We start from the raw sequence: 12220 nt of genomic DNA, 5'->3' as shown, positions 1-12220 counted from the left end.
GGCCATGAGCTCCGCCGCCAACGTCTGGCAATACATAGCGTGATTGGCGATCTCGAAGTCGACCATTTTTGGGACACGAACCGCCGCAAACTGCTTTCTGTACGTACAGCGGGACTAGCAATCGTAGATTCAGCAATGCGCGCAGGCCGTGAGCGCCCACCATATGCACTGCCACCAACGGCTCGGTGTGCAAAGCACGACTAGTGATAGGGACATCGTTTATTTGCAGAACGCGTGCCGCCACAAACTTCTTGCTTTCTGTCGAGCACTACAGGTGATTGTGACAGCGATGATGTGCGGGCCACGCGCCGCTACGAACTGCTCGCAGTGCATACAGCATGGCTGGCAATCACGGAGACAATTTTTGGGCCGTGCCTAGTGCTCAAGGCAGCAATCGCAGTTAATGTGTTCGTATCAACCATAAGGGTGCGGGAAAGCATTTGGAACATACAAAATTTTGAACAATGTGCGCAATGCACTCTGGCTGGGGAAGTTTACGAATTCATATCCCGATATTCATATGAACCGGGTTCGTATCACCGAGATTCCACTTATCTGTTTCCAAATTTTCCGTCACCATTATATTGCCACACATCATGGCGGTAAAGCTGCCTTAACAATCACTACAGTTCTCTAGTGTACTATCGCACTCAGTATGAGCTACACCACACGAGCGCATGGCCGAGCGCTCTTCAAGGTAGTACAGTAGCGCTGATTGTGCCGTGTTCTTGAGTTATCGGGAGAGGGTGCAGCCGTTCCAGCAAGCGCGCTGGAACCCCTCATTTCCTTTTATCTGAAAGACACGTCATTTGTTTCTTACTCATGTTGTTGTTGCTAAAGCAGGAACTGCAAGATCATGCAGCGTGTTTGCCTCCGACGAGACATGACATACGAAAGTTATCAAAGACAGCACTTTCTTTGCCCAAGTAGAGCTGTGCGTTTAGCATGATTTCAGCACTGATTGAGCACGTTGGCACCCAGCAGTAACCTGATGAAGCGCAAAGTGGCATACCAGATAACACCGAGGGTGCATAAAGTTTAGGCAAGATCATTTTCGAAACTGATATTAAAACAAGACTCGAGGGTGAAGGTGGAGTGATGTGAGCAGGCAAGTGGAGTGATGTGAGCTTGCTGGAACAGCTACACCCTTTCCAGATAGCTCGAAAACAAGGCACAATCAGCGCCTTTGTAGTTTATTATGCTTGAAGTCAGTGCCACAATATAGTGACAGTGCGTACATCTGAATTTGGCTCCTCTGTTTTACATATCTGGTTTTCTACTTATACTTGCACCGATGTGGAAGTGTCTGCTGTTGTGTACTCTTGCTCTGTTGTGTGAAACAAGCTGGTTTGACAATTGTGACTGAGACTTTGCAGTGTGATGGCAAAAAATGCAGATGTAGTGCTTACAAAAGCATTTTTTATTGCTTGTGCATAGGGGGCTAGAGCAGAAGCAAGCTGCAGTTTTATATTGGGAGGCAATGGCTGTGGAACAGTTCTGAAGCACGTTGAAATTTTTTATTAATTTTGTCATCTTTTGTCTTCACTTTCCTTGACTTCATCTTTGAAGGGTTAGAAAAAACAGGCATTATCTGGATGAAGCTGAGTAATTTCAGTGCACGATAGCAGTGGTGCTTTCTTAATTTGTTTTCTAGTATGTATGCTATGCATTCAGTATTCATTGTCACTTTTGATATGCATGTTTGGATGACAGTAGGCTGGCTATGATTTGTTGCTAGTGAAGTGACCATGTTAGAAAAGCAATCACTTGTAGGAATTTGAAGGACACTGATTACAATCATCTACCTTTTGCTTTTCGTAAAAATATATTCTGCGATTCTTTCTGAGTATGTGTACGTTTTTCCAGCAGCAAAAGACACATTTTTTGCACTTAAAGGATTATAGACACCAAATTTTGGTGGCATTTTTCTTCTTGTTAATGATGTGTAAAACATTCCTGTATACGGATCACCACGTGATTTCTGCCTGCGGCCACTAAATAATTTTTAACTGAATTTTCTTTTCTCCCTAGTTTCAGTTTCGGTTTCAGCAGCCGAGAGATGGCTGTGACATCGCAATCAAGTCGAGGTCACGCACGGCATGAAAAAAAAAATAGCAATATAATTGCTGACTTTTCATTTGTTGTAATTCCTGTTCTTGAGACAGGCTGGCTTTAGCATTGCAGCAAATTCAAACGACACAGGAACGATTATATTGCTCTTTTTTTTTTTACCCATCATGTGACCTAGACTTGACTTTGACATCACAGCCATTGCTTGGCTGTTGAAGCCAAAACCAAAACAGGTGAGAAAAGAAATTTGATAACATATTTAACAGTCATAGGCAGATATCATGTGGTGATGTGTGTGCAGTAATACCTTATGCATCATTACAAAGGATAAAACACGAACCCAGGAATTAGACGTCTGCATTCCTTTTAAGAATTTTCTCACCACTCGATTCAAACTCGTGAAGTCCGCACCAAGAAATTACCTATACCATGGTCACCATTTTGAAGTGAATTGCGTTGTATGCTAGCCTCTGAGATTTGCACTAGAAAAAAAGAACTGTGTTGATAGGTCACAGTTTGTTTGCTGATACAGCTAGTGACATTGACACCTGTTTTCAATTCAGTTCAGTTCAGTTTTTATTCCTTAAAGCACCCATTTCAGGGGGTGTTACATAAAGGGTGGGAATTCACTTGAAACACTAAAAAAATCAGCAGTGGTTATTTAACATTTCAGGTGATCGGTTACACGTTCTTGAAAAGCAAATGATGATGCGATGGCTACGATGTGCCGTTCCAGTCTGTAGCTGCTTAAAAAAAGAATGAAGAAGAAAAAGTGGTAGTGTGTGATTGCGGGCGCGCAACTTGAAGTGGATGACTTGTGCGATGAGATATGCGCGCTGAGACTTTGATATACGGTGCTTGGTTCAGGGTGCTTTTTTTTTTTTAACCTTTTCTCTTATCTAAAAGCTCCGTTGTCAATGAAAATGGCATCTTTATCATTGGAATACAGTATTCTGTTGATTCTTTTAAGAAGAAATTAGCGTTAATACTTGGACGGGGACAGAAGAAAATGCACACGACGATTGACAAGCGCTACTACCATCTGTTTATTGGAGTGTGGACACAATGAGTATAAAGGAAAATATGAGCATGTGCAGACAGTATAGGCACACACGTCACGCACCTGCAATTTATTATGCAAAAAAGAGTTGAGAAAGGCACATTCAGTGTCATAAACTTGCAAACACGCATCATTTGCACAGTGATCAGATGATTTTTTAACTCTAGCACAAGCTGAGCTTTTACATTGGCGCTCCTACCTAGAATCTTTGTATTCTTAAATCGTGCCCTACATGAGCTGACGCAGAAAGAAACATGCCGCACAAAGTTGGAAGTTCTGTCGTTATTCTCGATATTAGGAGTTAGGAGTTAAAAGTTTATTTCTTTCTTTTACAAGAAGGGGAAAGCCAAGGCAAAAGGCGACAAGTCTGACTGGGCCTTGGCTCCCAAAACAGATAACAACAGACAACAGCACACATCTCTAGTGTATATAAAATATTAAAAAGAAAAAAAAAGTTATGCAACACTTACATACAATATGTAAAAGGTATCAATACATGCAGTATTCGTTGAATATACAAATCAACAGACCACACACTCAATAACATAAATTTCATAGCAAAAATATTTACACAAAAAATATTGCATATGAGAAAAATACAATTACTACCACCATTGAAATTATAGGGGATATTCATTTAAATATTGTTTTACGTTCTTTTTAAATACCCTAGGTGCCAATGAAAATTCCACATTTGGTGTGTTGTTGATAAGGGATGGCACCTGAAAAGTTAATTTCTGTTTTCCATAGTTGGTTCGAGTAATAGGTACAAGTTTTTTCCGTGTTCGCAGATCATATGTTACTGTAGATCTATCAGGTAGAGTAGTATACAGCCTATTATGGTGAATGTACTGCAGAAGACGAAAGTAGTAAATCTGATTAGCAGCTAATATGGCATATTTTTTAAATAAGGGTTCTGTACGCAAGTCGCGTGGTATACCGTAATAACCTTCAATAGCTCGAAGGGCTTTTTTTTTGGAGAACAAGCAACTTATTAATATTTGTAGAAGTTGTGGTTCCCCATATGAAAATACAGTATGTTAGTTTGGAATAAAAAAGAGCATAATAAATTGAAATTTTTAACTAAACGGGTACCAAATTACAAATTCTGTAAAGACATCCTACAGTTCTGCTGAAGTATTTTACTAAATTTAAAATGTGCGTATTCCATGAAAGGTTTTCATTGAACCAAACGCCTAGAAACTTGGGATTCATAACTTGCTTTATAACGTTGCTGTTATATTTAATTACTATACTACATTGAAGAGTGGTGTTGATTGGCCTAAATATGATGTAGGTAGTCTTATTGAGATTCAAACTGAGTTTATTTGCCGTCAGCCAAATCTCTAAATTGTTTAAATATTCATTGACCGTAATTTCTAATCTAGACAAGGCACAGTCGGTAAAAAAAATATTCGTATCATCTGCGTACATGATCAAATCAGGTGAGTTAGGAATATTTGTGATATCATTAATATACACTATAAATAACAATGGTCCCAAAATTGATCCTTGGGCCGTATAACCATGTTAGTAGAGCAGCAGTTATTAACTCGTACAAACTGTAGCCTGTTCCACAGATAACTTCTTAATAAATCTAGTGGCACACCACGGACTTCATAATCAGCCAATTTACTTAACAAAATATCATGTTGTACACAATCAAATGCAATCAAATTATTAGCATGCTCCCTTAGCCGGTCATTAATACAGCGGCAAGTTCGGCCTACATATGAAAACCCACATGAAAGGGGTATACTATATACCACTCCTGTGGCGCAGTTGACATGGGAGATGCCATGTCTCTTTTTACAGCCCCCTCGCCAAACACCAGAAATGCGATTGCAAAGCTTTGACAGCTTGATGCTGAATGTACCTTTCTCAACTCTATTTTGCCATAATCGATTGCAGTTGCGTGACGTGTGTGCCTGTACTGTCTGTGCATGCTCATATTTTTCTTTATATTCCTTGTGTTCACACTCCAATAAACAGTTTATAGTAGTGCTTGTAAATCATCGTATGTGTTTTCTTCTGTCCCCGTCCAAGTATTGGCGCTAATTTCTTCTTAAATATGCAGAACCAATAAGCCTGACAACACGCTCTCCTGAACAGTATTCTGTTGGTTCAGGTGCACTACAGTTTATTCTTAATGTCCCTTTTATTAAATATGCATGATTGCTTTCTGTACAATTATCCACTGTACTGTTCTTCTAGTCTGTCTAATTGTCACTAGAATCTGCTTATATTACATCAAGGCTATGCATGGGCTAAGCAGCGAAAAGTAGTAACTGTGTTGTTTCAGATTGCCAGCGACTCCAAAAATGGTGATATGCTGCGTGTGCGAGCCATGTCTGTCCTGAGCTGGATGATCAGCGTCAAGAAAAAGGTTTCTTTTTTTTTTAATTTGGTTGCTGTTTCAGTTGCTGAGTGAAGATGGCAGTTAAAGGTTATTGCCATTGTGCAGACCCTGGTAAATCTTTCAGTAACTTGTTTTCATCGTGTAAACGTCCCTGCTGTGTCAGCTGTGTTTCAAAAGAAATAAAGCACTAAAGTTTCCTGTGTGCTGTGCAATGTCAGGGTACATTTAAGAACCCCAGCTGGTCCAAATTAATCCGGAGCCTTTTACTGCAGCGTCCCTTGTAGCCCATACATTGCTTCAGGACGTTAAACGCCGCAGTTATCAATTCCGCAATTTTCAGTTCTACCTGTGCTGAGAAATTATTTTGTAAACTTAATCATATTGCTGGCAAAAGCTATTAAGGCATTACTGTGCTGTTTGCAAGAAAGTTCCCTTCATGGCCAACTGAACTGAATGGTGTTGATCGAATAACACCGTTCCCACTTCTAGTTATTGATCATTTCGTTCTCGTCCTGCCATCCGATCTGCTGACTGTGCAGGTGCTTTGGTGGATCCCAATGAGTAAATAATAATAATAATAATTGGTTCACAGGAAGGGACAGGCACAGTATCTGTCACACTTGTTTCCGTGGAAACCTGAACCGCTTCGTAAGGCAAGGGAAGAAGGTGGGAGTGAAAGTGGAAAGAGAGAAAGAGGAGCCATAGTGGAGGGATATGGAATAATTTTCACCACCTGGGGATCTTTAACGTGCGCTGACATTGCACAGTACACGGATACCCCTTTGTTTCGCCCCTTATTACAAATCTAGTCCACCTTGGATGATTCCCCTAAATATTTGACCAACGCCATTCCCACTTCGAGTTAATGATCATTTCATTCTCGTTCTCCCATCTGATCTGTTGACTGTTCTGGTTAGCTCAGTTGTTAGAGCGACTGCTCCAGAAAGGTGGTGGTCCCTGGTTCTATCCCCGGAGCAAGGCAAATTTTTCTTTAACTACAAAGTTTCTGAAAAACTGTACAGCTTTCCTTTGTAGCTGTAGGGCTGTGCTTAGGTGAATGCCAATGAGTAATTACTCCATTATTACAAATCTACTCCACATCGGAGGATTTCCCTAATTATTCGATGAAACAAAATTTATGGAAATGTTTTATTGCTTTTTTATTTTTTCTCGTAAATGAAACTTCATAAGTTTGGTACTGGGACTTCATATTGTGTCCAGTCTAAAGTTGACCAGTTTTAATCTTTCTTTTTTCTTTTGCTAGCCTTATGCCGGGCATAGTGTAAGCATTGTCACTTTGTGTAATAAAAGTCCTCACGCCTTATTGCTTTTGTGCAGACCATTGTCAAGCACAAGCTTATACCCGAGATTCTGGAGGCGCTTTTCCCCATCATGGCAGATGTGTCGCATGGTGAACTTGACAGTGAGATTGAAGATGAGGATGATGAAATGCATTGCCAATCACCGTCTGCCTGTGCAGCCCAGGTAACTTGGCATTTCAGAGTAGGGGAGAGAGGCATGAACACGCCGTATCATTTGCTGTTTTTAGAGCGCAGCTCTTTGGCGCCCGTTCCTGGGTTTCGTGTCTGCGTCGGCCTCGTAACCAGCTCCGCCCCCCTTTCATCCCCCCAGTTCGAGCCTGCACTTCAGCAACTGGAGCCTCGCAGGAAGAGGGGGGAAGGGGGGGGGGGGGTACACTCAGCGGCAAACGATGGGGGCACGAGCGCGCAGCAACCGGAGAACACGAGGAAAGAACTGGTGCCGCTGCCGCTGCTAGCGAGTCAAGACAACGTGACTGCGTAGAACACCGTTGCCGCCATGCAGAAAGAGGAGGTGGTCCCCCCCCCCTCTTCCTGCATGGCGGCGAGGGTGCTCTCCGGTTGCTGAAATGCCAGTTCGCTATCAGCGGATCGTGGTGCGTGCATCCCGTTCTCACTCGCTAGCGGCGTCAGTGGCATCAGTCAGTTGCTGCTATCTGTTCACCGCGCAACGTTCTTATGGGCCTATGCGCTGCTTCCCGCAACCTACCGATAACTCAATTGCTCTCTTCATTTCTCCGACCATAAAACTTCTTTCATAACAGCCAAGAGCTGTTAGTGGAGTGTTTCTTGAAGGAATACGTGAGAAAAATTTAAAAAAGTTGTCTGTAATTGTACATACATGTCTTGCTCGAAATCTTCGCATCAATCTATTCAAAAGGTGAAACAGGTGATGAGCTGTGCTCAAATTTCGCATTAGGAAGTAACATAATCGTATCCATCCTCCTCATTCAGACTAGCAAGAAAGGTAGGATGCCTCTCACCTTGGCAGTGCTCAGCCCCTCAGAGCCTGAGCAGTATGACAACTGCAAAACACACTGTTCTTAGCCTGGTACACTATAAAGAGCATTTTCAATTAAGGGAATCTAAGAACACAGTTTATCAGGCAGTATGGTGGGATTCTACAGCCAATGCTTGTGCTTCAGGCTTCCAGAGGTAACAGTAGCTTCGCTGGGCTGCATAACTTTCTCTCACGCTGACGTGCTCCATGCATACTTGAGTCATTCCTACAGCTGGACAACCTGTGGTAACCTTAATTGGTACTTGGCCATTTCGAGCGCTACCAATATGCAAATCCGTAAGCAGTGAGTGAACATGGATCCAATGGCAGTGAGTGGCATGGATTCTCGGAAGTGGCTCTTGGCAAAACATTTTTATTTGGCAACTTGTCCTTGTCCAGGGACAGGCTCGAGGGCAGTTACATAGTTTTCAAACTCTCAGATTGTTTTAACTGTCACTTCAGTCTAATCAACACGACACCACATTTTTTTAAAAATGCTCCTTGTAAATTATGTTTTTTGGATAGTTTGAATGATTGTCCATTCCTCATTGAATTTGAATTATCGAGAGCCTACTGCTCTTTCTAAAGGCCTGATGTTTTATTACTTTTCGATTACCAGAAAGTGTTTTGCTTTTTATGAAATTCAGCTTTGCCATTAATCATCCAGTGCTTACTAAGTAGCGGATCAAATATGCCATATCTGTGTTTAGTACCTCAGCATTTGACTTCACAGGCATTTTACATAGTTGAAGAAATAAAGAGGGTGGATATGACAGTAATGGAACGTGCTCATCACTGGGGATGATGGTACTAGATTTACATTTTATGTTAATTTTGAGAAGGAAACTGTCAGTATACAAAATGAAAAAAATTTTCTCACTAATCTCTTGTGAAAACGTGTGGGTTGCAGCAGAATTGTGATCACTTGCCCATTTTTTGAAATACTGTTGTACATTCTTGCAGCTTATTGATGCCATGGCCCTCCACCTTCCTCCCGAAAAGCTTCTGCCACCTCTTGTGAGTATTGTATGCATGTTAACTGTAATTGTAGCAGCTTCATCTTAAAGTTGTAGAGTCGGGGTAAACAGAAGTTGGAAGCTTTGAATATTGACACACACTTTTTATGCTGAGATGTGTCACTTTGGTTGGAAATTGTAGCATTGAAACATTGGGGATCAGTGGATCCTCATTTTTTTACGGATGCACAGGATGCTAGAAACACACACAATACACACAGTTGTGCAGAGTGCTTATGTGTGCATGCATTTTTCCTGTTTTTTGTTGTTCTTTTTTGTCAGGCTGCATGCACTCAAGACTGTGCTTTTTCTTAATCCTTGTTCACTTCAAAGCAGTTAAAAAAACAAAAAACACATGTTCATGGCGCAATTATGTTGTATCTCAATTGTTCTTGACAGTTTATTTTTTTTTATTTATTTATTTTTTTTTTTTTTTTTGTGGAGTTCACTTTTGTTTTACTTTCGCCGCCATTCCCTACATGTAAAGACGTGCAGTTGTCTGTGTAGCCCACAGGACACAGCAGAACTACCGTAAGGAGCTTTTGCCAGCATTCCGTAATTTAGGCCCCTTTGTGCTGCTCTCTCTACTCCATGCAATTTCAGCACTGACAAGCAATTGAGGAGCATTAACAGCGGATAATGGAGTGACCTAAGGAAAGGATAGAGGCTGTGCCTTGGGACGATTGTGACTGGGCAGACTGAGAGGGAGGACATATGAGCAAAGGCAGGAGTTTCTGACCCCCCCCCCCCCACTCATAAGTAGCAGCATCATGCAACTTGTAGTGAGGATGGTGGCTGCTGCAGCTGTTGTGTCACCAACTCAGTCATGTGCTCTCCTTTGTTGGTCATGTTCTTTATTCAATTGTGTTGCAACATGAGCCTTTATTTAGTGTGATCTAAGCACTCAGTAGGGAGGAAGGAAATTGTGTCTAGTGACAAATGCTCATTTCAAAAATTTTTGTGGAGTTTGGACAGAGCTAGGCAGACATACAGAACACTCTTATGTGCCACTGCTGTAGTTCTCTAGATAAAATTGAATTGTACAACCGCATGGCTGTGTTGTGTTTGTGGTGGGGGTTACATTCTAGTGCAGTACTTGTACCATACAACTTACTTTAATTGCTTTTTTTTTTTTTTCTGCATGCAGTCTCAACTTACTGAAAAATACCTTGCTAGCGACAGCCCAGTGCAAAAACGGGCCGCATTCCTAGCTATCGCCTTCATTGCTGAAGGGTGCTCTGAGGCCATTCGTCAGAAGTGAGTACATGCTTATTTTATTATGGATAGCATAGCAACTTACTTTTGCCTCGCAATCTTCTATTCTCTACATCGTTTTTAATTATTGAATTGTTAAATCTGGAAATTGAAAGACAAGGTATGTTTATCTTTATTTAATGATGAACTTTTTTAATGGGTAAGTCATCTTCGTATGTGAGGTTCCCAATAACTCAAATAAAAAGATTTAGCAAAATTTTGTTTTTCTTATCGTGTGGAACATTGTAGAGTGACTGTGACAGTCTTGTAGTATACTGCACTTCTTGGTACACTGGGCAAGAATTGTGTATTTCCCTCATTTAGACATTGTTACACTAATACTTTTAAGCGTAAATGTGCCTTCTGCCTTTTTTTTTTAATGTCGTAAACCTTCAAGATGCTGCAATACTTTGTTAACATACATCAGGCATGGTTAACTTCTCTCTCTCTATCTCTCTTTCTCTCCTGAGACAAAATTTGTTGAATTGTGATGTTTGCTGTTTAACTTCAAAGATTAATAGAGCGCCAAGAAAGAAAAGATGGAGCATGCAGCACCTGGAAATGTGGAGGCTTTCATATTGTTGCATCTTTGACTATTAATCCATTGAACAACTTGTACTCAAAAGCCTTTGTGTTGTTGTATACAAATTGGTCAAATAATAGCATCAGCGTAAACAGTTGCAAAATGTTGACTCAAATCACTTGATTTAAAAAAATGTAACCTTTGAATGGAGTGAAAGGCACATATTCACAATTCACTTCATTCAAATACCACTTAGCATTTTCTTTCTTCTTTCTTTTTTTCTAAAGGTCTGTTCAGCCCTTTTTCTAGTGCTTGTAAAATTCAGTTCACATGTGTGCTGCCTTAAAAGCAGAAGGAACTTCATAACACATCTAGTCTTTGTGGCATGGAAAAAGTAGTTGAAATTGCTTCCTCACAATTTTTTTATGCTTCACTTGCTTGCGGAGAAGGTGCCGCAGCAGCATCTGACTGTCGCAGCGTTCTCGTTTTTCATGCTGCGTTCCCGAGACAGTCTGCTTTTATATATGGTCATCACTGTGTGAAGAAGGCACTGCTTGTGTGTAGTGTCCTGGCAGGAACGACCTGCTCATATGGTGTAAGTCAAACCTGTATATATCGAATTATTGCTTATATCGAATTGCCTAAATATCCCCTTGGAAATTCAATACAAGAGTATAGCAGTGTTATTAACGTTTGTTCAACTTTCACTAATGGAACATTCACTATATCGAACCGTCGCATAGCTCTGTATACGGGAACAGCTCCTAATGGTGCAGTCGAACCTCGCTATAACGAACACGGATATAGCGAATTATCAGATAAAACGAAGTAAAATCAAAGTTTGGTTGGTCTGGTTTATTTCTGTGGGAGTTCTTTCTGTATAACGAAACAAAATTTTAAATTTGACTCTAGATTGCCGTAACGAAGCAGTTATTTTGCATTAAAACGGCAGAAAATGCATAAAAGACCTGGAAAAAACATCAAGAAACAAAATTTTTCAATCGAATTGGCCGCCGCAGAAGTGTGTTTAAATTGTCTGCATGTTAAGGTTCACGGTGGAGATAACCTTGCCATCGCCGCCATATTGAAGCACACGGGATCCGGTGCGCTAGCAGACGTAACGACGCCATTCTTGATTTCGGCACTTCAGAGTGCTTTGACTTGAATTGTCTTTTTCATCAGTATCGCAATGCGAGTAATTTCACTCTTAATAGCCATTTTAACATCCAATTGTCAAATACGTAATTTTACGACTTACTTTTACGGCCTCAAGTGGCCCAGCTTGTGCAGCTGTGGGATTGGAAAATGTGTTAGTATTTAACAGATCCTTTCGACGGCATGTTCTGCTGCCCTTTGCGGGTAGAAGAAATTGTCTTATTGTTTTTCACATGACCCTTTCTTTTTTTTTTTTTTTTTTAGTCTGTTGCTTATTTGACAGCCATGCGTCAGCCATGCGTCAGCCATGCGTCAGTTGCTCGTGCCCTGCAGTTGGATTCGCTTTCGTCGCGCGGGCTGTTTCTCGTTTTTTGTGCTCGCAGAACCTGATGTTGGTCTACTTTCTAATCTTTCAAAGTGGAAATGCGAGTTGTTCAGCCGTGTATTGCTTACAAGGAGCAATT

General features: G+C 41.0%; 1 protein-coding gene across 1 annotated transcript in view; it reads left to right on the top strand.

Annotated features, from left to right (window-relative positions):
- LOC146201826 (importin-4-like) overlaps positions 1-12220 on the top strand; it is a 106762-nt gene that overhangs the window by 24230 nt on the left and 70312 nt on the right. The window contains exons 10-13 of the mRNA XM_084587788.1: positions 5433-5516; positions 6828-6974; positions 8772-8825; positions 9972-10081. Coding sequence (XP_084443914.1) covers positions 5433-5516; positions 6828-6974; positions 8772-8825; positions 9972-10081 — 395 coding nt within the window. The remainder of the gene's footprint in view (positions 1-5432; positions 5517-6827; positions 6975-8771; positions 8826-9971; positions 10082-12220) is intronic.

This window comes from Amblyomma maculatum, chromosome 1, assembly GCF_055883805.1.
Source record: "Amblyomma maculatum isolate TAMU_Amacu chromosome 1, ASM5588380v1, whole genome shotgun sequence".
NCBI lineage: Eukaryota > Metazoa > Arthropoda > Arachnida > Ixodida > Ixodidae > Amblyomma > Amblyomma maculatum.
Note: the sequence above shows the minus strand (reverse complement) of the source record. Positions and strands in the feature narration are given on the sequence as shown.